Genomic DNA, 24,808 nt, shown 5'->3' with positions numbered 1-24,808 from the left:
GGGTTTGGTGATTCGGTTGACGTTGTTGTTGTAAGTGGTGGAGAAATTACTTTGTCGGTGGTGGTCCGGTTTGGGATCTTACGCTTCGTTCCACCCATGAGGATGCAAAAAAGTTAAGAGTTGTTGGTCTCGGAAGCGCATACGTAACTTAAAAGGTAGCACTCCACGGAAAACTAAACAGGACGATGGAAACAAGGTCTACGAGGCCGCTCGAGGTAAGCAGATACTCTAGCTGTTAGCGGTACCGTTAGCTAGCGTTAGCTTTCTGATTAGCCAAGCTTGAGGCAGCCCCTTGCTAGCCAAACGTGACGGTTCGGTGTACTTACTGAAAAACACGCAAAACACATCTGTATAGCGCACATAAGACTGCTTTTAAAGCCTTGGTTTAATAAGCGATTAGGTAAAAAATTAAGTTTGTGTACTGCGTGTAAACGCTGCACGAACCCCACGCGTTTTAACGACTCAAATACGTTTATGTAAGCATGTGTATTGTTCGTAGGGTTTTGGTATCAGATGATACTAATTCTCATAGTAACTGCATTACATTCAACATTTAGAACCAGCCATCACCAATAGTAATGTGCTGCATCTATTTACCGTGGAGAACAGGTTGCGAACATAAGCGATTGCTCAACGTTGAAGTAGATTATTAAGCTGTCAACTGTAGTTATGCGGTTTAAACATTATAGTTTTAAAGTTGTGCTGAGCTGGAGGTGAGTTACATATTTCCACTTGTATTATTTATATTCTTGCATTCTAAATTAACTTACATTTCAATGGATGGGTCCTCTTAGAGCTGGCAGTCACGACCGCGGTTATGACAGCCCTGTTTTTATTTTAAGCTCCATGTGTAATGCAAACATGTACTTGGAGCACAATAAGACTTGGCTGTTGACATTCATTAGCGTGGATTGTCTAACTCATACCTCCAACGACCTGTTTCACTGATCGACCGAACAGCTCCAGCATATCCTCCTGTGACTTCTGCCTGAGCTGGCTGGTCCTTTCGGTTCAAGGCTCTGGGCTCATTTCAAAAGTAGGACTGGGGTTATATCCCTCGTTTTCAGCATTGCCACGATGGGAGAGTGTTGCCTTACACATTGCTTGAATAATTCAGCTCTTGTAATTGTTGGCTCCTTTGTTTGTTGCAAACCAGGACACACACAAGTCAACATGAAAAGTAGAACAGAGCTGAACATTTTTACTGCATTTAGCCTGCATGGACTGTTTTACATAGTGTAAAAAGACTGTTGGAAACAGATGGAACATTAAATTGAAATGCTTAGTGGAATTTCAAGGATCTTGATGTTATGTAGTAGAAAGCTTTTCCACCTGTACTCCTTGTATCCAGTGGCAATGCAGGAGGTGCATTTGATGATGGACTGAATTGTAAAAGGTTTGGTTAGTTTGACGGTACAACGTATTGTACATCTGTTTGAACCACAAATCGCCAAAGCAAGTTTTGTGCCGGGTGACTTGCCAGGACGTTCTGGGATCCTCCGTGCACTGTGGCTAATAGATCAAACGATCTTCAAAAGCTGATGCACAGTCACTGCTGAGTGTGTGAGGTTGCTCTGTCAGGCTTCATTATGCAAGTCATTAACAGTTCAGGGAACATACTGATGCACAGAGAGCACCTCAGGCAAGTTTAAGTCGGGTGTAGCATACCTTCCTCCCAAAGAGGCCACGTCTAAAAATGTCTTTACAGTAGCTGGAATGGGTTGTGACTTAAATTAAATTAGTCATACAGCATATCATCAATATGTTTAACTTAATCATTTTTGTTTTGATTGACTGCCTGTTTGGACTATGCTGTGTGTGTGTGTGTGTGTGTGTGTGTGTGTGTGTGTGTGTGTGTGTGTGTGTGTGTGTGTGTGTGTGTGTGTGTGTGTGTGTGTGTGTGTGTGTGTGTGTGTTAGAGAGCCAGTGTCAGTTTCAGAGCCAAGCCCATTCCGCCATAGAGGTATTCCCAAAGGAAATCTCAAACATGGGCATATTAATAAGTAAGTAGTTCGGTGTTTCTTTAGGTTAGTGGGACACACACATGACTTTGGTATCAAGTGTACGAGTTCCACTTTGTTTGGCAGTGGATTCAGGCTAGAATATGCAGTAAGGCAGAGGCTAACTGCTCCTTTCTGAACAGTTTGTCATTAGTACATATATTTGCATATCATAAAAAGCCACACCAATGCAGTCATGCGCTTTGCTTATCTTTACACAGTAATGTTCATAAATGCATAAAAGAGAAAACTACCTTCATCTATGAACTGCCATAGTGAAGCTAGGATCAATAGGTGGCTTGTCTTTGAGAAGCCTGTTTGTCCAGACAGCAACTCATAAAAGTCTTTGGCAGCCCCACCCTCCTCTGTATGGCTGCTTGCCTGCCAGCCTTGTGACACAACAGCTAGCCAGTGTCCAGGGTTGTTTGTGTCAGGGGAAAACACCTAAACCTACCTGGGTGCCAGCAGCTGCTTGTCTCTGAACCCCAATCTCCATTCGGTGAGTCAGGTGGCAGCTGGTAGGCATCGCCAGCTGAAGTGTATCAACCATGCAAACGCAATTCTAAAAAATTAGTTTGTGTGATAAGGTTCATTCTTCTGTCTTTTCTAGGCGATTTCTGTATTAGTTATAAAATGACTTATTTAAACATTGTTGTGAGACTGTTGTAAAATATTGTTTAACTTAATTCATAAATGACGTTTATGTAAACATTGCATATAAACAGTTCTACGATTACATCAGATAAGTCAAGTTGGTGACTTAACAATGAAGGCATTATATTAGGTTTGATGCCAAACTGCTGGTGGTTGTATGATGTAATTTTGTAAATGGTTGCAGTTCAAACAGAATAGACATCAGTCACTGCCGTCCTGCCCTGTTGATCCGGGAGTAATCCCTTTCACAGCCCTGGTGAGGAGCCTGTCACCCAGGATGACATCACACAGGGAGTGACGTGGAGTCTCCCTGCTGTGGACAGGGCCTGGCCCACAGCACGTGGGCATTCACATGAGCATTAGTGCCGCCCGCCTGCAGAGCTTGGTGCTTGTTTAACCACTGGCTTTAGCTTTAGCCGGGGTTGGTTGTTTTTATTCAGGACGTGTTAGCACCAGTTAATATCAGACACTGAGGTAGCTCTGCCTTGAAACATGGCACCTGCAAGTCACACATTCATGTCTTTTAAGGCCTTTTCTAGTTTCTGTTTCATTACAGCATTTTGTATTGCAACTTGGGAGCCTTATGCTTAATTGTACTTGAGATCAAATTGGTGTATAGTAAATGCCAAATTTTCCTCAAGGGTTGATATGTAAATTAAAGGATCATTCATCCCTAAATGTGAATTACATAATACTTAATATTATGCACAGTCTCTGTAGATAAAGCAGAGATAAAGTTTGGCAGCTTGACTGTTGTATTCATCACTCAGTCTGATTTGCAAAACCACTATGATTTCTTAATTTTGTTCCTTGAAAAATGACTGTAGTGTTGCATAGTTTTGATTTACTGTTGAATTCTCCCACTCCTTGTTGATATATCAGCAGTGCTTAGATGGTTGCAGAGGCTTGCATTTCTGCACAAAGCCCAAAAATCAATAGGGCCGAGCGAGGTCTTCTCACCCACAGAGTCTGGAGTTTAGGTTGGCAGCTTTCCGGAATAATGAAACCAACGCATGATGTTAAATATGAATCAGTTTATCCAGCCAGCTCTGCGCTGGTTCCCTTCACATGCAGAACTCTTTCACCTAATGCTTTGCAACAGCCACTAATGTTCTGTTTTGGGTTTTTATTTTGTGCACGTCCCTAAAACAGAAGTGCATTGATGGCAGATTAGCTTCCACCTTCCTCAGTTAGAGGATTAAATAACCTCATTACATTTTCTGCTGTTTCAGGTGTCCAGCATAGTGACAATGTGCATAATGCAAGGTGGTCTCTGTGCAAAATGTGGGAATGCTGGTTCCCTAAAGCCCTCTTCACAGCAGTCTGCTTCATGTGGCTATTAATGAACACTCTTTGACTGGTGATTACTTGTCCTGGTCACAGGCTGGGGACCTCTCAGGCAGTTTTTATGACCACCCAATAAACTTAATTGGCAGGAATGTTAATACATATAGCTGAAGCTGAACCATGTGGTCAGTTCTGAGTGACAAAATGCAATAGACTTATTTTAGTTACTTAGTTTTTTTTTTTAATCTGAGTCATAGAAACTGTATCAAATATCACCAGCTGCTCTCAGATGAGACATATCCTGTTAAAAGGGAAATCTGTTGGGCAGGTCTATTTGTTTTTTAAATAAATTGTTTCTACCACCATTGTGTTCCTAAGACGTCGATAACTTCTCATGGCAAAAGCATTTGTTAATTTTCCTTTCTGGGCAACATTTAGTTTGAACTTTTCATTTCATTCTTAACAAGTTGGATAAAGTGAATTCACAAATCTACGCACACTGATTCGTTACCTCAACCGAATGTTCAGCTTTTTTTCTGAACAATGAGCACGTTGGAGGATGTCTGTCCGTCATTTCAAACCGGTTGCGTTGCCTCTAGTCTGTCCATGTGTTCAGGTCAAGAGGCTTGACTTGGACTGTAAAAACATATATATAATATGGTTATAAACATATCAATGTCCTTTCAAAAAAGGTTTATTGAGCACAGATTGCGTTCTTAATCTACTGTGTGACTGCCTTTAACTGGGTTCATTATGGGCGTTTTGTTCCTGACAGCGTTTTAATGTCTTTGACTGTTTTTGAACTTTGCACAACACAGACTTTCTATGTTTAAAGTGTGATTATGACCAGAATATTTTTAGAGCGACTGAAACAGGAGGTTGGTCTAATTCTGGCAACTCAAAGATTACAGTAGGTAGTGATTCTCTGTATGGATTAGTGCTGTAGTTGTACTTAGGCAGGTGTTCTGTTGGTTTACTCTGTATCCTTAAAAACAAAAGTATTTGCTGTTTGTATTTGCTGTAGCCGAGTCAAAAAATTGATGGCTCCTGCAACCTGAGCTTAGCACATTCTTTATACTCTCCAAACAATAAAGCTAAGGCCAGATGATCTGTATATCAAATGATACTGTTCTCTTCATATTATTTTGCCTTAAGCTTACACAAAGGAAAAAAAAGCTGGATGCTGAGTTCACAAAGATCAGGTTCGGGTGTTTCTGAGCCAGCAAGCAGGAGAGGGAGGCCGCGGGAGGGGAGTTCGACATGGCACATTTTTGTGTGATGACTGGACAGCTTTTGGAGCAGACCAGCTCCAGTGGCACGGCCTCTGAGAGGGCAGGCGTGGTGTGGAATCTCTGACATCAGTCGTGCGTGCAGTAAGGCTGCTGTCGTCTTATCTGTTTCTCACACAGCGCGTCCAAAGCTGGTGATCGAGCGTTCATCAGGGCTGGAATCTGCATTCTACTCGTTTCTTCATGTATATTGTTACCGGCACAAATCTTATACCCATTACTGTGCAATAACCCTGCATCACCTCATACTCACTCTAACTGTACTGTACTGCTTTGTACTGTGCCAACACAAACTGTTCTGTACCTGTATTCTCGCTCATCTGTACTGCTGTTGTGAGAAGTAATTTCCCCACTGCGGGACTATTAAAGGTTTTCTTATTATTCTCTTCTTTCACACATCAGCCATGTTTTGTTTTACTAATAATGACATAATGCGAATAATGAGAAATTTACTTGTTTTAAATTCTGACTTGTTTGGAAGTATATGGAGCTCTGATATTTCTTACAGTGTATTCTAAGCCAAGCAGCAAAAGACAATTAGTGTCCATATTTGGGAAGAAGAGAAACTGGTCTTTGCTGCAGCTAAATCAACCTTGTTAGTGCCAAGACAAAAGCTTTCTTGGATTCATACAAAGAAGCATTTGTTGGATAATGAGACATGAAAGGGCTCGCTGGTTCTGTAACTCACGTGTCCAAGAACAATTTTGTGCATGTTCCGTTCTGCTGGGGTTCAATGGGCTTCATTGATTTTTTTGTTCCAATTACTAGGTTTTTAATACATTTCCTTTTGCCCAGTCATACCCTAATTTACTCTATTGATTTCTGACATGTAAATCGATATCTAGTGAAAACGGCACCTTTCTCCATCAGCTGAATGTGAGAACAAGTGAGGCTGCATGTTCGGAGCAGAGGGCGAATCTATGGTAAGCAGTAACAAGCCAACAGAATGTTGGGCGAGTCCACAGTATGATGTTTTTTATGATGAACACGTTAAAAGACTTTTGCAAATGGCTTTGAGGAGGAAGAGCAGTGAGTTGCTTAGCTATGCAAAACCTTTTCTCTGCAGAAGCATTGTATTTGCCTGAGGGGGTATTTATAATGCAGTGCTTATCGTATATGCTCGGCCACAGAGAGCCTGCAGAAAGGATTGTTCCTGGTATGCATATGATGTGCCCAGTTGCCTGTCAAGATAACTGATGTTGCAGAAAATTATAAAAGTTGAAGAGTTGCCCTACATTTTTCTATGCTGTATTCTGTATAAACAAGCCAGTCTAATTCAAATAATATATCACTCATTTGCCATAGCTCCAGTAGATACTGTAGAAGACTTGTTTTTAGTCTGTATGCAGCACCTATGTGTTTTTTGTTGCGAGGGACTTCCTGCAGCCCTCAGCCAGGCAGCAGTCAGCCTGCTGTCCTAGCTGTAGCTCTCCTGTTATGTAATAAGTGAGTGTAGGCTGAGTGGGTTTAGTCAGTAACCAGATTATAGTAGTGCACAGATAAAGACAGCTGATGGACAGTCGTCTTACCACACCTTTGTTTTTCTTCCTCTGCTGGTAGTCAGGTGTTTACTGTGATTAATTGTCCCCGGCAGACCCAACCCTGTGTCTGAAGCATTTCAAAAACAATTCTTTCCAACGCAGAGTAATGAATTAGAATAGGAGCAGTTGTTCTCTACAGGTTTTACGCCTGAACCTGCGGTGAAAGACAATAAGCAACGCCTATTGTAGACATTTAAAGCACTTGCATGAGGCAACTCTGCCAACAGATCATCTCTCCAAATTACCCCTGTTATGATGATGCAAATGATCAAAAGGGTTATTTTTCAGTTTTAAAATGGGCATGAATGAAAGCCCTGAGCTATAATACTGCTAAAAGCTGTAACAGCAATGTTGTGACAGGTTTTACAGAAGTGTTTTGACTCAATGGTTACATGACTGGTGGTGATTTAGCAGTCTCAGCTACATAAAGATTTATAAAAAAGAGTTCTGCTCAAGTGAACTGAACAAGGAACCTACTAATCTTCCAGCTGGTCAGCTACATTAATAAGCACATCATTTGTAGATATCAGATTTATGTGTTTTCTACAGTACATAAATATTTAATGGAAGTATTGAGCAGACGTTCGATGTTCATTGAAGTGATCGGTGAAGTAGAAACCAACAAGCATGTTTTACTTGCACGTGTGTAGCAGTATGGGACAGGGTTCAGGCTTTTATTTAGTACAATGATTAAGCCTTTTTTGAGCAGCGCTTAAATGGGTTTATGGAAAGTAACTCTTTGGGTGCACACAGCTCAGACCTTTAGAGAATAGGTTATATTATATTATATAGAATAATAGAAATAGTTTAGTCAGGTTAATTTTGCTGCTGTTACCTACTTCATCGATTACTTATCTTAAATTGATGCGTGTAGTGTTTACTGGTTGTTTTAATTTATGAAATTGACAATAACTTTATGTCTTTTTTTTTTTTGCTTTTTGCAGTTACTCAATGGCTGACATACAATACGGCTTTTGGCTGATTTGTTGGTTGCACTGGGCTGTTAGTTCTATATGTAGGTTCCATAAGCCAATGGGTTTGGTTCTCTATCCCACTATCACAGGACCACAGATAGGGCGCCGGGCCACACTTGTCTTCCTTTGTTTGCTTACTTTATGTCCTTTATCTCATTACTCATGTGGTTTGACAGGATGAGAGGGTGTGTTGCATTTGCACACACCAGACAAAGGTTCATGCAATGAATCTAAATTAGAGGTGAAACATTTATGCATTGTTTCGTGTCCTGACCATTTCTGCCTACAGAACCCAGTTGTCCTCAATTTGCTAAAGTCTCACCACACACTGCCCTCATAATAAACTCTTACGTGGTCATTGTTAAGTATCTATTCAGAGTCGAGCGTATTTCACTTGTTCTTTGACCCAGCTTCTCTTCCTTCTAATTGTGAAGCAGCGCTCAGGTTTCATGTGATAAATGGATCCTCAGTAAGCTAAATAGCTGTGAGTTTTCCATTGAAGACAGGTTAATAATTGTGACCCCATTCTCCTCCTTCACAGCGACAATTACAGGCATGTGGAGAAGCAGGTTTTTGTAAAAGTCTACAAACAAAGTCTAAATAAACATTAGCTTCGACAACACTGATCTGCAACCTACTTTCATTTTCACAACAATAAATAGTTTGACTTCAAATCTGCCATTTTGCCTCACAGTAATTTGATTAGTTTGTAATATCAAATAATTGAGCTTTGTAAGAATATACATTTGTGTAGTTCCCATACTGTAATTTAGGTCATACAATACTGAGTGACCTTGCATGAGTAGCTAACTCATGCAGTGAAGCATGACAAAGCATTTGGAGCGAGAGCACCTTTTGCACGTAGCAAGCTACAGGCATGGTCTTTATTAGGTTACTCAGCTGTTTGTCTCTACTGCCTGTCTTTGTTGTCCCAACCTTTTATAAGAAATGTACACAGATATTCATTAATATATGTATTTAGATCAAAGTTATTGAAAAGGCAGTATTACAATAGTAATGGCACAGATCTGAGTTGTTTTGTGCTTATCCTGAATAGATTAGAATAACTTTGCCATCGACGTTGTACGACGAAATTAAAGTGCTGTTGAGGGTGATTAATAAATAAAATGGTCATGAAATGAATGAAGAACTGCTAGATAAGAAACTATAAAACACACACACACACACACACACACACAAACACCTGATAGTAAGGATGAAGTCTGCATTCAGGTATGCTTTTTACAGATCATTCCTAAGATGTGTTGTTGCAGTGTTAGCGTTTGGTAGCTTTTTCCATTTCTCATCCATCGATAACCAACATCCTCCTCCTGCTGCTTTTAATACAGAGATGTGCATCCGAAAGACAGGGGAGTTTAAGCTTCTCTACTTCAGCTGCTTCAGAGGTCAGGGACTGTACAGAACTGGAACTCTCCGTGTCACCGCAATAGCATGGGTGCATAAATTCAATAAGAAGTTTCTGAAAACATTTCCTTCATAAATTATCTAAGGGCTTGCAAAACAAATGTGTTTCCTCAGTCCCAGGAGTAAATTGACCCTCTCAGCCCACCAAGAGCTGACGCTGTGGGCTGCGGTGACCTCGCTGTCTTCCTCAATGATCCAGGCCATTCTCCCAGCCCTCAGCTCAGCACCCACGTGTTCTCAGCAGCTCCCGTTACGTAAGCCCTCCTGCCAGACAAAAGCTCAGCCATCACAGACACAAATCACCGACTGCCCCATGTTGGCACCAGCGCTGGTAATGTTGGCCAGTAATTCACACAGGGGCTTTCTTGTGCAGAATTTCTCTGCTGGTTGCCAAGTTGAATGTTTTGACCATTCAATTAAAATTAAAATTATTTGGAGTGTATGATTTTCAGTATTTTCTTTTTAAACAAGAAATTGCTTAAAATCTAAATTTAGTGTCCTAAATAAGAGGATTTAGTTTTGTATGCGGGACTCACTGTAAACTCATTTTTCTTGAACAGTTGAACAAAATGAGACACTGCAAATGCAAAATAATTAGTAATTGCAGGTTTAATTAGATTGTATGTTCATAATGTAGCGGGTAACTATGACTAAATGCATGCATCATGTAGGCAAGTCTTGTTGTATTTGTTTCTCTATTTAAAGACCACGCGTGTAAAGTAAAATGTAAATACTGGTGTTTTTGATGGAGCGATATGTTCCGTTCCATCAGATTCATCAGAGTGGGCTCTCAGGAATGGCTGATGTTACAGGCCAACAGTGACAACAGCCAGCCTTTTGTTGCTCTGGGTTGGTACATTCTGTCCACAGCCCTTCACTTTTATCGCTCCTTCCACCCTTTTCTTTGACTGTCAGTGCCAAACAACAGTTTCTCAATCAATCCGTTCTCTTATATTTATTGGAGGCTGTGCATTATGAACCCAACAAGTGACTCAGTTTGTTAAGGTAGGACTCTTGGTACTTTCATAACAATGTAAATGTTCCTTTGGTGTTTTTATCTGAATAACATCAAGTTGAATCTGTATTTCTGCTTCTCCACTAAAGCCAGGCAGCCTCTAACCTGTTGCATTCATTAGGACAAAGTCAAAGACTTCACATGACAAACCCTTTTAGAAAACCTTTAAATGTAATAATAGTGCTGCCTAAAAAACTTGTTCCTCCCTGAGAGCGATGTTCACCAAGGAACTCATTGGCAGAAGGTGAAAAGGTAGTTAATTCCAGTATAAAGCTTACCTTGGCTAACATTTTGACCAGTGGGTTGAATTTGTCTATGTGCACCATGATGGAACCACATTGGCTTCATGATTGCTGTGATAAATCCACTACCTGTGACACAATAAAATAATCTCCTTGACCTATGTGTGAAGCTTAGACTTATTTGTTTAATAAATTAGGCCAAAAAGAGTAGAACTGTCAATCACATTTAAGGAGTTAGTAAATCTTTCACCTAGCTGTTTTATGGCTGATCTTACATTTTAAACTGATGCACTTAGTTCAATAAAATATCTGAGCTACTCTGAATAGAGGCAGTGTATTTTGTTCTGTACTCTAGTCTTGTGCTGCCAAGTCATATGGATATGTGTTATTTATAGTCATTGGTTTGTCCAAATACGGTTCAACGTGCTGTGATAAAACCTCACATTCTCCTCCAAAGTTTTCCAGAGCTTTAGCTAGTATCTGCAGAAGTCCTATTTTGTTTCGGTCAGCGTTCCATAGCCCAAAGATATACAGTTTACTGTGAAACATAAACTATGTGCAAGGAGAAGACTTGACTAGACAATGGACCAAACTGTCTTAAACCGAGCAAAGTGCTTTCTTTGAGAGTGGAGAGACTGAACTCATTTGCCGTTCAGTAATACATATATACCATGCTAGCATATGTTTAATACAGTACTATATGATCAGAACACAGTCTAACCCACATCTTTGTCTGTTTTAGCCTTAGCCTCCTATGTGTTTAATCTTCTTGTTGCTGTGTTTAATAGACCAGAAGGTCTGCATGGTTCCTTGTCTTTGCAGAGAACCCTCTAGAAATACTCTACTCTACTAGAGTCTGTTCCTCCCCTGCATGCCTGTGTGGCTTTTAATAATGATGGAGCAACTAAGGGAGGCAGGGAGAGCGTGAAGTGAGTGAGCGATTGAAGGTGTAAGAAGAGTATACTCGTGACTCATCAAGCGCAGTGGAAAAGGGTTCACTGAGTCAGAGATGAGGCAGTAAGACTGGGTGGTGGATGAGCTATGGGATGGATGGGAATAGATGACTGTAGGTAGATTAAAAAAGGCCTAAAACTAGATGAGACAGCTTCTGAACTACAAAATAGGTAATAGATAATTGTAATAATAGTGCTCAGTGTATCGACCAACACACAAACATGATGCACTTTATCTCTGTCTTAAGTGACGCAGCCATTGAATAAAAGTTGTCTTATCCTGCATAGATCAGCACCCAGCATATTACCTGCTAAAATAAAAGCTTTTAGCTTTAGCTCAGCCTCTGAAGTGCACCGTTTTAGCCAGGGCTACTTTTATTCTTGTCTTTTGTCAGTGTATTGATTGCACATCCTTTGTGTTGGGTCATTGATGCTGGCCTGTTTTCCTCAGTATTGATGAGGTTTCTTTGTTGTGGCTAACTGATACAATATACAAATACTTTGGCAAAAGTAAAATTTTAATTAGATGATGATAGACTTAACAGGAGAAATTCCCTCAAATTTGGTACAGTATCATTAGGATTATCTGCAGCAGATTTAGAACGCTCTGTTGAACACGGAATACAATTTATCTCTTACATAATCTTGCGTTTACAGTTTCTGTGATGTTCTTTAATCTAATTTAATGATTTTAAAAAATGCACCTATTACATGTTAATATAGCTGGTCATATGTAACAGCTCCTTGTAGACTTTGTTTATAACAGGTAATTAAAAACTTTTAACAACTGCAGGTCGCACAGTAAGGTGGCATAAATGACGTACACGTTATTTGGCTTTTTCTAGGGTTCTAGTGAACATTTTCACTTTTGTGTAACGGCTCTTTTTTGTGCCACAGCTGTTGTCATGGGTGGGACAAGTGACTAGAAAGGTGTCACTTTCAATAGCTCCCGTCCACTACAGGCCTTCGTTTGAAACCAGGTTAAGCTGACTGATGTAAACATTTGAAGCTGTACCACGTTTCATTTCTTGTAAACGCTTGCTAATCACAATGTAACTTGTTGTGAGTTTCTACCTACAGCTTTAATATTGTGATGTTTTTTTGTTTTTTTTTTCATTTTCAGGTGTGACTGTCAGCTTGGCTCAAGGCAGAGAGTTGCTCCCTTTCACCCCTTCCCTCGTTGTCCTTTCTGGAAGGGCAGGTTTTTTTTTTTGTTTTTTTTGTTTTTTTTCCCTGGATGCATCACGACAACTTGTGAATTCATGATCACATGACTGTGGATATGGACGCAGTCCTGTCCGACTTTGTCCGTTCGACTGGAGCTGAACCAGGATTGGCCAGAGATCTGCTGGAGGGTGAGTGTCAGTCCCTGTTCTGTGGGTAGAAAGATACACAGGGTCCCTAGTGAAACATGGATTCTTTTTTTCCTTGAATTTAATCTTTATTCTTAGTTTTCTGTACTTTTTCTTTGGCCCATAAACACTATGTACACTTGATACTATGAGAATAGCATTTCCTCTTGTGTGAGTCAGTTTTTCTTGCCTGTTGCTCTTAATTAGGCTATTATACAGTAACAGAAGGAAGTTACAGCTAAAGTCAATGTGGCTCCTGTTGCCTAGCAGCAACACAGGTTGCAGATAAGAACATAGGTTAAAAATGTACGCAGTGCATTGAACTACAGCAGGTTAGCAAGCGGGATGTGATTTAAATTCTTAAAGGACTGAAGCTTCGAAATGATGCAGTGGCCTTTACATAAGGTAACACAGTCATCATTTCATCTGCCTGTGGTAAATATTTAAACATTTTAAGGATGTGATATTTGCTTTACATAGAGCCTGGAAGCACAGGCGTAGACAGATGTTCTCATCTCTCCTTCTTTTTCTGTCCTATCTGTAGGCAAGAACTGGGATTTCACTGCTGCACTCAGTGACTTTGAGCAGCTCCGACAGGTGCATGCTGGGAACCTGACATATTCGTTCACAGAGGAGAGGACATATCTACCGCCTGAAAAGGAGATGGCTAGGGTAGGACGGCCTGTACTCCACCGCCAGGATGAGGTGGTGCAAGGTGAGGCCACTGGCAGGTGAAATGCTTCTTATGTAACGTAATTAGACTGGCACACGTGTCTGTGTGTATATATTGAGTTGAATGTCCCAGGCTAATTCAACAATGTTAAATTAGAAATATATAAAACACCTAAGAGCCTGGATGCCTGGAAAAATAATCAAAAGGTAATACAGTTCTGACCGTATCTATGGAAACCTGCCTCATTCTAAATACTGTAGCTCTAGGTTACTAGTTGACTAATTACTGGATAAAAATAATCATCACTTTTCCTCTGCCTCTCTTCTTCAGCAGCCACAGAGAAGCGGCTGTCAAGAGGCATTTCCCACGCCAGTTCAACCATCGTGTCTCTGGCCCGCTCTCATGTCTCGAGCACCGGTGGTAGCAGCAGTGAGCCCCTGGACACACCCTTGTGCACTTTCCAACTACCAGATCTCACTGTGTACCGGGATGACTTCCGTGGCTTCATTGAGAGGGATCTTATAGAGCAGTCCATGATGGTGGCTTTGGAGCATGCTGGTAAGAAAGAAAACCTATACCAGCCCACATGATTTTAAATTAAAAAACAGTACCCTTCTTTCATCAATACATGTTTGCTAGGAAATGTGTAATTTACAATACTAATGGTGGCTGAACTAAAATTTGATGCATCTAAGTAAGGGTCCTTACATTTTGCATTCCGTCTCCATGGAACCCTGACACTTAAAAAAAGAAAACACCATTAAGCTTATTACTTGTGCTTTTCCTAAAACAGCTTGATTAGAAAATGTCTGCTGTGAAAAAGACCCATTGTTCTCCGTCCATAGAAGGGTCACTGTGCTCCACTTAGAAACACTCAATAAATGGACTGCATTGCAATTAGAAGCGTTTGTAATATTCTGCCCCTTGTGTATGTAAATAATACACAGAATATTAGAAATACCTCTTATCGTGTAGTACAGATCAAAGCTGACCTTTAGCTGTGACCTCTGTGTAAACCTGTGACTTGCATTGTGCAGTTTTATTGTAACAACTAGAACAAGCTATCTTATTAAAATAGGTTATGGACCTAATAAAGTGGCTACTGAGTGACTGAATAAGATCCGCTTTGGCAGGAGGATTGCTTAAGGAAACGTAAAATCAAAACTTGTTGTGAAACTTCATTTGTATCCTGTAATAATACAAAGTCATGTGAGCGACATCCTGTTATTTCAAATGAGAATATAGTGTTGATCCAAAATTATTATTTGTCTGGAAAGTACAGCAGGATTGTTTTGGCTCATTACAATCTCATATTTGTAATGAAAACAAGTAAGCTGAGTTTTTCCTCTTTGCCTGCAGGACGACTAAACTGGTGGACGAAAGTTGTCCCAAACTGCCAGAGCCTGCTTCCTCTGGCAACGAGTGGAGATGGGAATTGTCTGTTACACGCAGCCTCTCTTGGTGAGCTTCAAAGACCTTTCAGACTACAAGCAGTATCATGCAGATTCATGCTCCATTAGCATTCATTAGGAAAGCCCTGTTGTTAGTTTAAGCACTAATTGTGTTTTACAGTCGTTCAGTGTACTTTCACCTTACAGCGTTTGTGGCCCTCTCAGGAGCTGTTGTGCAGAAAATTAATAATGTACTGTAACTAATGTGCAGACAATATTCCAGACCTTTTAGTGTATCTGCCGACAGCAGATGTAAGACTGATATCCATGTACACGATACCTGCTCTGTTAAAGATGCCTAGAGTTAAATGGTTACTTGTAAGACGAGAGTCCAGTACACAAGATTTGTTCATGTGTGTTCATGTCCCAATTGTGTTTTTACTGCAGGAATGTGGGGCTTTCATGACCGGGACTTAATGCTACGGAAGTCCCTGTACGCTCTGATGGATCACGGTTTGGAGAGGGAGGCACTGAAGCGCAGGTGGAGGTGGCAGCAGACCCAGCAGAACAAAGAGGTCTGTTATGCAGGCTGCACGTTTCTCTAGCTCGTCCTTGTAACGGTGATGAACAGGTAGCAGTGGACACAGGCTGGCCTCATTCATTGCTACATTTAATGTTTACATATTCTGTGACAGCTACTAGTAAATCACAAAAAAACATGTTTTTGTGATGAGAAGGACTTAAATTTTGAGAAAACATTTGAATGACACATATGAAGGTTGAAAATTTGTGTTGAGGCTTTTGTTGCAAAGCTGTTAACATTATGGGCGGTTGCAGCAACTGTAGTTAAACCCATTTCCTCAATTATCAGGACATAACCTTGTGGTAAGATGCTTTAATGCCGGTGTGGGGTTTAGTGACATTTGACACTCCCTCTCTAAAAGGCCTGTTTATGTATGTCCTTCCTTTCTCCTCAGTCGGGCCTGGTATACACGGAGGAGGAGTGGCAGAAAGAGTGGAATGAGCTGTTAAAGCTGGCCTCCAGTGAGCCGAGGATACACTACAGCACCAACGGTACCAACGGGTAAGATCTGGCTCAGACCATGCACGGACTGTTAACCCATCACACACTGAGTCACACTCATGTTTTTATTCATGAACAAACAACTGCGTTTACAAGCAGGACTGAGTCTCTGGCCCTCATTTTAACTCCATCTGCTGTGTATTGTATCAAACATAAGTTCACTGGGTTAAGTATACTGACACAGCTTTACAATTCAAGCCCTTGGGCTTTTACTGTTTTCTTCATGTTTAAACTCAATTAAAGTGGACATATCCTCCATATTTCATGTGTTTATGGTTTTCTTGGTGGTCTATGATCCACATTTTTTGCTATTATCACGCATAAGGAATCAATTCAAAAGACAGATTCAATTTACAGTCTTTGAGAAACTTTCATTATCTTTGGTTGCAACAGAATAAATAATGTCTGTGTGTTAACCGAAAGCCATGTTGTTGTTTTTCTTCAGGGCGGAGTCCTCAGATGAACCAGTTTACGAGAGTTTAGAGGAGTTTCACGTCTTCGTCCTGGCCCATGTCCTCAGGAGGCCTATAGTGGTGGTAGCTGACACTATGCTGAGGGACTCTGGAGGAGAGGGTACATATGACTAGAAGCTCCTTTGCTAATGCAATATGTGTATTTCATCACAGAATTTGTCCTCATGGGGTCGTAGATGGATTAGTTTTGTCATTTGTGGGGTTATACATGACTTGGCAGAATAATGTGGGAATCATGAGAAAATAATTGCAGGAAATATTGTTTGTGATTAATGAGTTGCCTGTGTTTTCCTAATGAAGTACACGCCACCCATCTGGTACCTCAAGCGGATTATGACGAACAATATAGACCACTGCCAAATACTGTAAACACTAAAAGCCACCTGCAGCCGTGAATCAACTGCTTTAACAGTTGGATAATTATCATGGCTTTCAATTTGTTCCGCTGTTTATAGTCTTTAGGCTTGATTTCGTGATGTTGGGGATTACAACACCCTGGAATCTTTGAGCAACCATAATCAGCTGACATGTGAAAGTAACCTTCGTTCATGCTGTTGCTCCCCTCCAGCCTTTGCTCCTATCCCGTTTGGAGGCATTTACCTACCACTGGAGGTGCCAGCTGCCAAGTGCCATCGCTCACCGCTGGTCCTGGCGTACGACCAGGCGCACTTTTCGGCTCTGGTCTCTATGGAGCAAAAGGACAGCTCCAAAGATCAGGGTAATGCTTCATTATCATGCAGGACATAACTACATTAATCATGTATGTAACAAAACATAAGTGCTGAAAAATAAAAGTCCTGAATTATTTAGAAAATCATGCTCACACTGACACCCGAAATCAAGACACTGGCACGTAGCGCATATTTGATTGAACTCCACGGAAGCAGGGTTCCACAGTGTTTCCCATGAAATGGGTCATATTCTATTTATGTTTTTTCTCTGCCAGCAGTTGTGATCCCCCTTACTGACTCGGAGCACAAAATGCTGCCTCTGCATTTTGCGGTGGATCCTGGGAAAGATTGGGAGTGGGGCAAGCATGACACAGACAACGTGATGCTGGCAAGGTATGGTGTCCTAACAATTATCATACTTCCACCACTTGCAGATGTGCCGTTTACAAAAATTCCCTCCTACACTTTGACTTGTGAGAAGTGCTGACGCAGTTTGAAGAGGATGCAGATAAAAAGGCACGTGTGCAGCCTTCTAGACAGCTCTCCCTTCAGGCCCGAGTGTCAGTGTGTAGGGATTGACTCCTGACTCCAGATTAACGACACTCGCTGCCAGCAACAATAAGATTACCTCCAAATAGCTTCTTTGAATGGAGTAGGAGGAGGAACGCAAAAATAGCAGTGCCGTTAACTCTCCAATATCTCCTCTGCCCATAGTGTCACCATTAAACCTAGTGAAGGGGAAAACATCTTTACTTTAAAAGCTCTAAGCATGGTCCAGTACAACAGTCGTCATCCAGCAACAGGAAAATGCCTTTTAAATGAATTAACTTCATGATGCCTAATGGCCAGTGATATGTTCTATCATGAAACTGATGTGTGACCTTGTCCCTCTTTCTGCAGCGTGGCTCTTTCTTTGGAGGCCAAGCTTCAGATGTTACACAGCTACATGACCGTCGCCTGGCTGCCGCTGCCCTGTGAGGTAAACGCCAAAGTCCATGCATTCATCCCTAGAGTTATCCTCTGCAAAAAAAGGTGGTCATGGGCTCAATAAGTACATTTAATAGCGAGACTGAGTTTGCGCTCAAATGAAGCCTCACACCACTACACACTAATCAGATAGATGCTATAGTGCTACAGCTGTTTGTGGTTAGTGTTAAATTTTTCACACTAATTTTAAACAAGGGCCAGATTTCTATCTTTACACCAGAGCAGTGTTCCCTGGCTGCTGTATAAACTTTATGTTAAAACAAACTACACTGGGCCATTTAGGCCATAAAGTCACACCATGCGAACACGCTGACAAAGATCCTCTTGTGTGGCACATGCCAAGGCTTCAGACTTCAGACTGCTCCTTGGTTGAAATCAGAATTTTGCGTTACTATGTAGGTCACGCCATTTCCAAATACAGCATTCGGTGTTTTACAGCTTCTCTAACGTGTTTGTAGATATGAAAAAGCATTTGGAAACTGACTCACTTGTTTTACTGCTTTAGTCTCTGAAAAACAACTTTATGAGTCACCCTTTTTACATCCTGTGTCTTTGTTTTTCCACCAAACTACAACTTTTAACATATTATATCTTTTTTTCCTTATGCTTTTGCTGTGTGTCCAAACAGCAGGCCCCTCTGGCCCAGCCAGAGTCTCCTACAGCTTCAGCAGGAGAGGATGCCCGCACACCTCCCGATTCAGGAGAGTCAGACAAAGAGTCGGTCAGCAGCAGCTCCAATGGCAATGGCGACACAACCACAGGAACAACGGTGAATGGAGGCACATCCTTGGCTAAGAACAACTCCTCTTCCTCATCTAGTTCCTCTAGCAGTGGATCCACAGGGACAGGAACAGTCGGGAAGGACAAAAGCAAAAAGGAGAAGGACAAAGATAAAGACAAGAAGAGGGCAGACTCTGTGGCCAATAAGCTCGGCAGTTTTGGCAAGAGCCTGGGCAGCAAGCTGAAGAAAAACGTGGGTGGACTGATGACAGGAAAGAACACTGGAGCTGGAAGTGCCAAGCCGGAGGGTGGAGAGAAGAAGAAGGGATCGTTTAGGGGGAGGAAAGGCAGCAAGGATAGCTCGCCCTCGGCCCAGGCCTCGGAGGACTCTGGGAAAGGCTCTCCCTCCTCAGGTAGCGAGCGTCTCAACGGAACCGGAAGCAGCATGAGCAGCAGTGGCGGGAGCAGTACCGAGAGCGAGACCTACAAGTACAGCGCGGACGTCAAGGTCAGCCTCGGCATCCTGCGAGCCGCCATGCAGGGTGAGAGGAAGTTCATCTTCGCCAGCCTCCTCACCACCAGCAACCGGCAGCCGTTCCAGGAGGAGATGATCCAGCACTACCTGGCTGATGCAGAGGAGCGTTTCAGGACTGAGCAGGATCAGCAGCGTCGCGACGCAGAACGGAAGAGTGTCACTAATGGCGTTCATCCGTCAAAGAAGGAGGTGATTGTGGGTGCAGATCTGAGTTATCGGCCTTATGAGCCCAAAGAGGAGCTGAGTGAAAACTCCTCACCTTCTTACAACCAACTTAAGCCCTCTCCTCTGAGCCCCTCTCTGTACTCCGGTGTTGTGCCCATCCCTCGGCCCTCCATCATAGACCAGCCTCCCCCTTCAGTACCCATCACTCAGCACCTCCATATGCACGGCTACATGGATGGCCGGCGCCAGCTAGCCGGTGGCTCCCCAGCAACGACCTACCCAGGCATCCCATCATACGCTACCCTCCCCCGCCACTGCCCCACCACACAGGTTCCCTCCCACGCCCAGTACAATAACTCACAAGGCCCCTCCTCCCTGAGCCCCTCTCACCTCGTGCCCTCATACCCTCCTGAGTTCGACCCCCCAGACTATCCTGGGTCTGAGCCCATTGGTGTGAGCTACACCAACGGCTTCCGAGACATGCGCTGCAACATAGAATCTCGGGTTGGGCAACCCCCGATCAGGCACTACTCACTGGGCAGTGCGGGCGGTTTGGCCAGCCTGCAGTCCAGCCGCTGTCGGACACCCAGCTGCACCTACTACGGACACCCTGAGACAGGCAACTACTGCTCCTACTGCTACCGAGAAGAGTTAAAGAAGAGGGAGGCGGAGTCGGCCATCCATAGGTTTTGAATTGGACCTTAAATATGGCTTAAATTGCTGAGTGGCCTTTTCATTAAAAAGAAAAAAGGGGCTGATTGAGCCTTTTCAGTGAACAAGACAAAGGCAACCAGGTTTCTCGCTCTTTTTTTTAAGCTGTCACCTTCTGTTGAACAATATCAGAAAGTGATGGACCTTAGTTCATCATAAGCAGGGTGGTTTCTGAGGGCTGGGGTCACATGATAGAGCATCAACTATCTGCACTTCTGTTACATTTTGCTGTGGCTCTAATTGAAGCGTTGTGAGTGTGTGAGTTGCAGGCTCTTCTCTCATCCAAGTTCAGCGCCTTGCAGTTGTCTCCTCCTGGTGGAGAGAATGTATTTGGCAGGCACCATACCTAAACGGCATCAGCGTACAGTACATTAACAAAACACTAAGTCACGTTCACGCTACATGCAGTATTGCAAGCACAAACTGAAAAGGAACTGGTGTCTGTGGTCTCTGATGATGTTCAGATTCAAGGGATGTTGTATCCTTTTAGAGTGATTTCAGTGTTATACAGATTTTCCACTACCGCTTGCATCTTATGTACCTCGGAAACGGCAAATGAATCCTCGTCCAACGGCTTCTTTTCATCAGTCTCCATTTGCATAATGCAAATTGAAACGACAGTGCAATGCTAATGATTAAGCGCTCTGTGGGCTGCTGTGGTGCTAATGTTCCTGAATGCAAACACACACGTCCATGCATTTAACACATAACTGCTTCGCACTGTTATCAGCATCCTTCAGTAAAAACAAATGTGTATATCAAAAAACTGGATGAGAGGATGTTAACTTTTTCACCATTAAATGCAACTGGTCCCATTAGTATGAAACAGGTATTATAGAACAAAGGCAACATAGAAATGTAGAAAGACGCTGCCGCCAGAACCGGATCCAGAATATTTCATGTGTGTTGGAGCGTTCCCCTCTTAGTTATGTCTTCCTCCTCTTTTAACAGGTGTTGAGACATTTCATTGTGGGCAAACTACGCACTTCATTCACTACGTTACATCCAGCACGACAGATTTGCGAGAGGACTCCATTAAATCAATGTCTTCATCTTTAATTTTGAACTGGGTTTTTATGTCCAATTTTTCTGCGTGAGGCAAAGTGAGGCTCACTTATCAGAACACTACACTGTCTCTGTACTGACAGAGTCTGAAATCAAGCTGTGTGAGTAAATGCGTTTAGTGCTGCCTCATAATCCCCAAAAAGGTCAACTTCAAGGTTATATATGGAGACTTTTCTGACGAGTAGGACACCTGGATGCTAAGTGGTTGGTTTGGTCTTTTTCTCCTTATTTCACAGTTCTGCTGAACGTTTCTTTTAATTCTGGCATTTGTTCTGCCAAAACTAGTTGCGTAATATGTTTTGCACAAATTCAAGCACTTTCCTAATGTCTGTTTTTTTTATGTTTTCATGTTTTTGAAGTGGCCTGACTCCTTTTTGTTCTTGTCTGCAGACACTGCCACCTCTGTTCACAGGAAATCAGGGGCACAGGCCTAAAGGTTTTCTCTAAAGGACTCAGTTACTGTAGAGCTACAGCATTTTGGTGCCAGTGTCACCATCTTCCTAGTTGCCTTTTTTAGTGTTGTGCATCTTGTTTTGTATGTTGTGCAAGATAAAAATCTAGATTCCACTGCTTGCTTCATTGCTAGCAGTTTTTATTACTACTGCCCCCGAAATTTAGCATCCGGTTCTTTTTTTTTGTTTTGTTTTATTTTGTTTTATTGAACAAACTGCATTATTGAGTTAGACCAACAGTCTTAACTAGTTGATACTGCCTGAGCTTATACCACACACTTGTACAAAAGGCAAAGTGACTACTTAAAAACTATTTACTATTATATCCCCCTTTTTAATAAGCAATAGTGAAAATTTTATTTTGGGGTAGTGACACTAGTTGCTCTACTCTTGAAGCCGTTGAGCATCATGTCTACTAGAAAAGCACAATTTAGTATGCAGTTCACTGCCTTGCCCAGTTGAGGGCGTCGTTGTCTTGTTTTTCTTTTGATTTAGGATTTGAAGCCTGCTAATAAGCAAAATGTTCTGAAATTATTTTCCATATTGCTACAGTGTAACACTAAATTTTAATATTTTCAAAAAGTTGCAGATGCTGTTGGAGGAAGGAGGGTTTTGTTCTTGTGGTGCATTTAAGGTGACACTAAAGTTCTAATAACAATAAAACACTTAAGCCACGCTGTTTTCCAAAAAAGACATTTATGTTTGCTGTGTTTCTGTGTGTTGATATTTGTCCATGCACTGGCATTTTAATTCAGACAGCACCCATCTAATATTTCCTCGCTGCGGGAAGGTGATGCCTGTTAAAAATGTGTACGCGTGGTTAATGTCCTTCCTTCCCTCCAAAGTAATAATTTACTTCTTAACCGTTTTTTAGTTGTCTTTATTTGTTTGCAATGAAACGGATGCCTCAGAAACATGTTGGAAATCAGACTTTACAGGCTGACCTTTTTTGTATTTAAAAGAAAATAACATTTGAGAGGTTGTATAAATATGTTCCAAGTTATTTTTGTAAGCCCAAAGTTTTTCAGTGTTTTTAAAGGGTAAGAATGTATATTGTTGGATATTGAAACCGGTGTGGATGACGAGCTTTTAGGAGCCTGAATATGGGAAGAATTAGTGCTTCTCTGAAAGTGATATTTTAGCTGTCCAGGGCGACTTCCACGTGGTCTCACTGGAGGCTTTCTCACTCAAACGGCTTTCCTCAATGCTGACCTAACAAATACCATTTGAAAATATATATTTATAGTCAGATTTTTTTAATAGGTTTCCTTGTGGAACGTTTAGTTCAGGTGTCTTAGGATGTTCTTTCTCATGACTAATTGTCCATCAGTCTGTTTTTGTTGATTGCTTATTTTGATTTGTACATTTTGTTTACTTGTTTTGTTTTTTTTCTACAGCCACCAATTCGTGCTATGCTAAAACATGACGTTAATGTTTATGTTGACTCAGCTCATTTCCTCCAAACTAGTAGAGAAATGGCTCAGAAGTAGTTTTGCAGCACAACTGGCCTGTTCTATTTTTATACATTGTACAACACTGTCATTTCTGCGAACAGAACATCACCTTAACATGGAATATTTACGTTGCATGGGAGTGGACCTGTTGCATGTACATGGCAATCCGTTTTTACCAGATTTGTGCATTATTTGACTTGACTTCAGTTGTCCTAGTGTTTTGATCTGCTTTTATTTGAACTTGTTTTAATGTTTTAAGTTTGTTTTGAGAGGAGAGCCCTATGGCTGTGTGACAGTGCAATCTGGATAGAAAGAACATCAAATTTTATGTTAGATTATCATCATCATTATTGTTATTATTATTATTATTATTAATATTATTATTATTATTACTTTTTTTGCACCGTTTGAATAAATTCTCATTGTATTTCAACAACTTTATGCTTTTCTCTTTTTGTGTTCTTTTATCTTTGTTCTGTAGGTGGGGAAAAATACAAATGGAATTAATTTCATAAGATTATGTGAATCTCTCGATCAGATAATGATTGGTAACAGGGGCAGGGACTGAATGAACCAAGAACCTTTGACGGTTTTCATGGGTCAAACATATTCTCTTTACATATCTTTATTCTTCCTTTGCGTCTTTAAGCAGTACGAGTTTCTAATTCAGATTCACTAATGCAACTTGTGTAGAAAAGAAACCTCAACAGATCAGCAAAACAGCACTTAGCCACATATTATAAACCTTTATTCTGTACTTATTCATATCAAGGGTCATTCTGTATTATCCTAACCTTTCTGCATTATACATTGTTGAATAACTGCAGCTCAGATGATGCAAGGTCCAGTGTCTAGGACTGTTTTATGTATTAGAGAAACTGGAGACCCTTATGTAATATTGAACAGTTTCCCATGTGGTAAAAAATCCAGACCTCTCTCTATTATAGTTCACAAGGACACAGTCTCCCCAGCTGTTCAGCAGGACAAACTGTTGTCCGGGATCGTTTAGACGTTCCCCGTTCTTTCTGGAAAGGAATTTTTACTGAATTGGCCTCTTGTACTTGTCTGGAAGAACGTCACCACTGGTTTCTTTCCACAAGTTTGGATGAGGAAAAAGAGGCGCCAGTCTCCAGACAGAGCTGCTACGGGATCTGAATAAGGTACTGCTGAGTAAATTCAGAGGATTGTTTTATTCATCAGCAGGGTCTAAGGGTGAAGATGGGATGCGTTACTGTTTGAATTTAAACTCAACAGGTTGCCCTGTGTAACAGCTCTAGCAATGACAACAAACTGCCTGACAAAAGATGTTGTTGAAGGACAAACAGGGCACACAGGCAGCCAGTACGAGAAGCAGGGTCACTCATAAGCGTCAGGTGAACCACTTCAAACCTCTGCGTAAACACAGGCATGAGAAGATAAAACGAACAGAAGGACAACACAGGAAACCACAACAGTCTCCTTTGAGGGTTTGGGACGAGTGTTGCGTTAATACAGATAAATACTGTGCCAAACTATGATATTAAATGTCTTAAATAATGCAGCATAGGTGAATATAAAAAAAAGCTTTTGTGGTCATTTGGGTTTTGTAGTTAGAGGTTTGTTTGGCTTCTGTCACTTTATAATCCTTTCTGAGGTAGTTTCGCTTTGCTCTTCGTGACCATTTTATGTGTTTTCATTTGACCTTTGTACAAGTGA

General features: G+C 41.5%; 1 protein-coding gene across 5 annotated transcripts; it reads left to right on the top strand.

Moving 5' to 3' along the window:
* Positions 1 to 23,549, top strand: otud7b (OTU deubiquitinase 7B). Of its 5 annotated transcripts, none has more exons than XM_029129142.3 (12): positions 1 to 215; positions 12,504 to 12,735; positions 13,277 to 13,447; positions 13,739 to 13,963; positions 14,765 to 14,866; positions 15,244 to 15,371; positions 15,774 to 15,880; positions 16,326 to 16,453; positions 16,922 to 17,071; positions 17,303 to 17,417; positions 17,925 to 18,003; positions 18,640 to 23,549. In XM_029129142.3, exons 2-12 carry the CDS (start codon positions 12,651 to 12,653, stop codon positions 20,122 to 20,124), a joined length of 2,775 nt encoding a protein of 924 aa, XP_028984975.1. In that variant the 5' UTR covers positions 1 to 215; positions 12,504 to 12,650; the 3' UTR covers positions 20,125 to 23,549. The 5 variants fall into 5 exon arrangements, with proteins under 5 accessions (XP_028984975.1, XP_028984973.1, XP_028984972.1 ...); XM_029129140.3 differs by having other exon boundaries at positions 17,300 to 17,417; XM_029129139.3 differs by having other exon boundaries at positions 2 to 215; positions 13,736 to 13,963.
* The last annotated feature ends 1,259 nt before the right edge of the window (positions 23,550 to 24,808 follow it).

This window comes from Betta splendens, chromosome 16, assembly GCF_900634795.4.
Source record: "Betta splendens chromosome 16, fBetSpl5.4, whole genome shotgun sequence".
NCBI lineage: Eukaryota > Metazoa > Chordata > Actinopteri > Anabantiformes > Osphronemidae > Betta > Betta splendens.
The sequence above is the reverse complement of the archived record's forward strand: the minus strand, read 5'-3'. Positions and strand labels throughout refer to the sequence as shown.

Bases quoted from the DNA above. Each gene is read 5' to 3' on its own strand.
- otud7b (XM_029129137.3), top strand. From the start codon at position 12,651: ATGACTGTGGATATGGACGCAGTCCTGTCCGACTTTGTCCGTTCGACT. The intron at 17,072-17,299 runs GTAATGCTTCAT...TTTCTCTGCCAG, and splicing joins GGACAGCTCCAAAGATCAGG to CAGTTGTGATCCCCCTTACT. The intron at 18,004-18,639 runs GTAAACGCCAAA...GTGTCCAAACAG, and splicing joins GGCTGCCGCTGCCCTGTGAG to CAGGCCCCTCTGGCCCAGCC.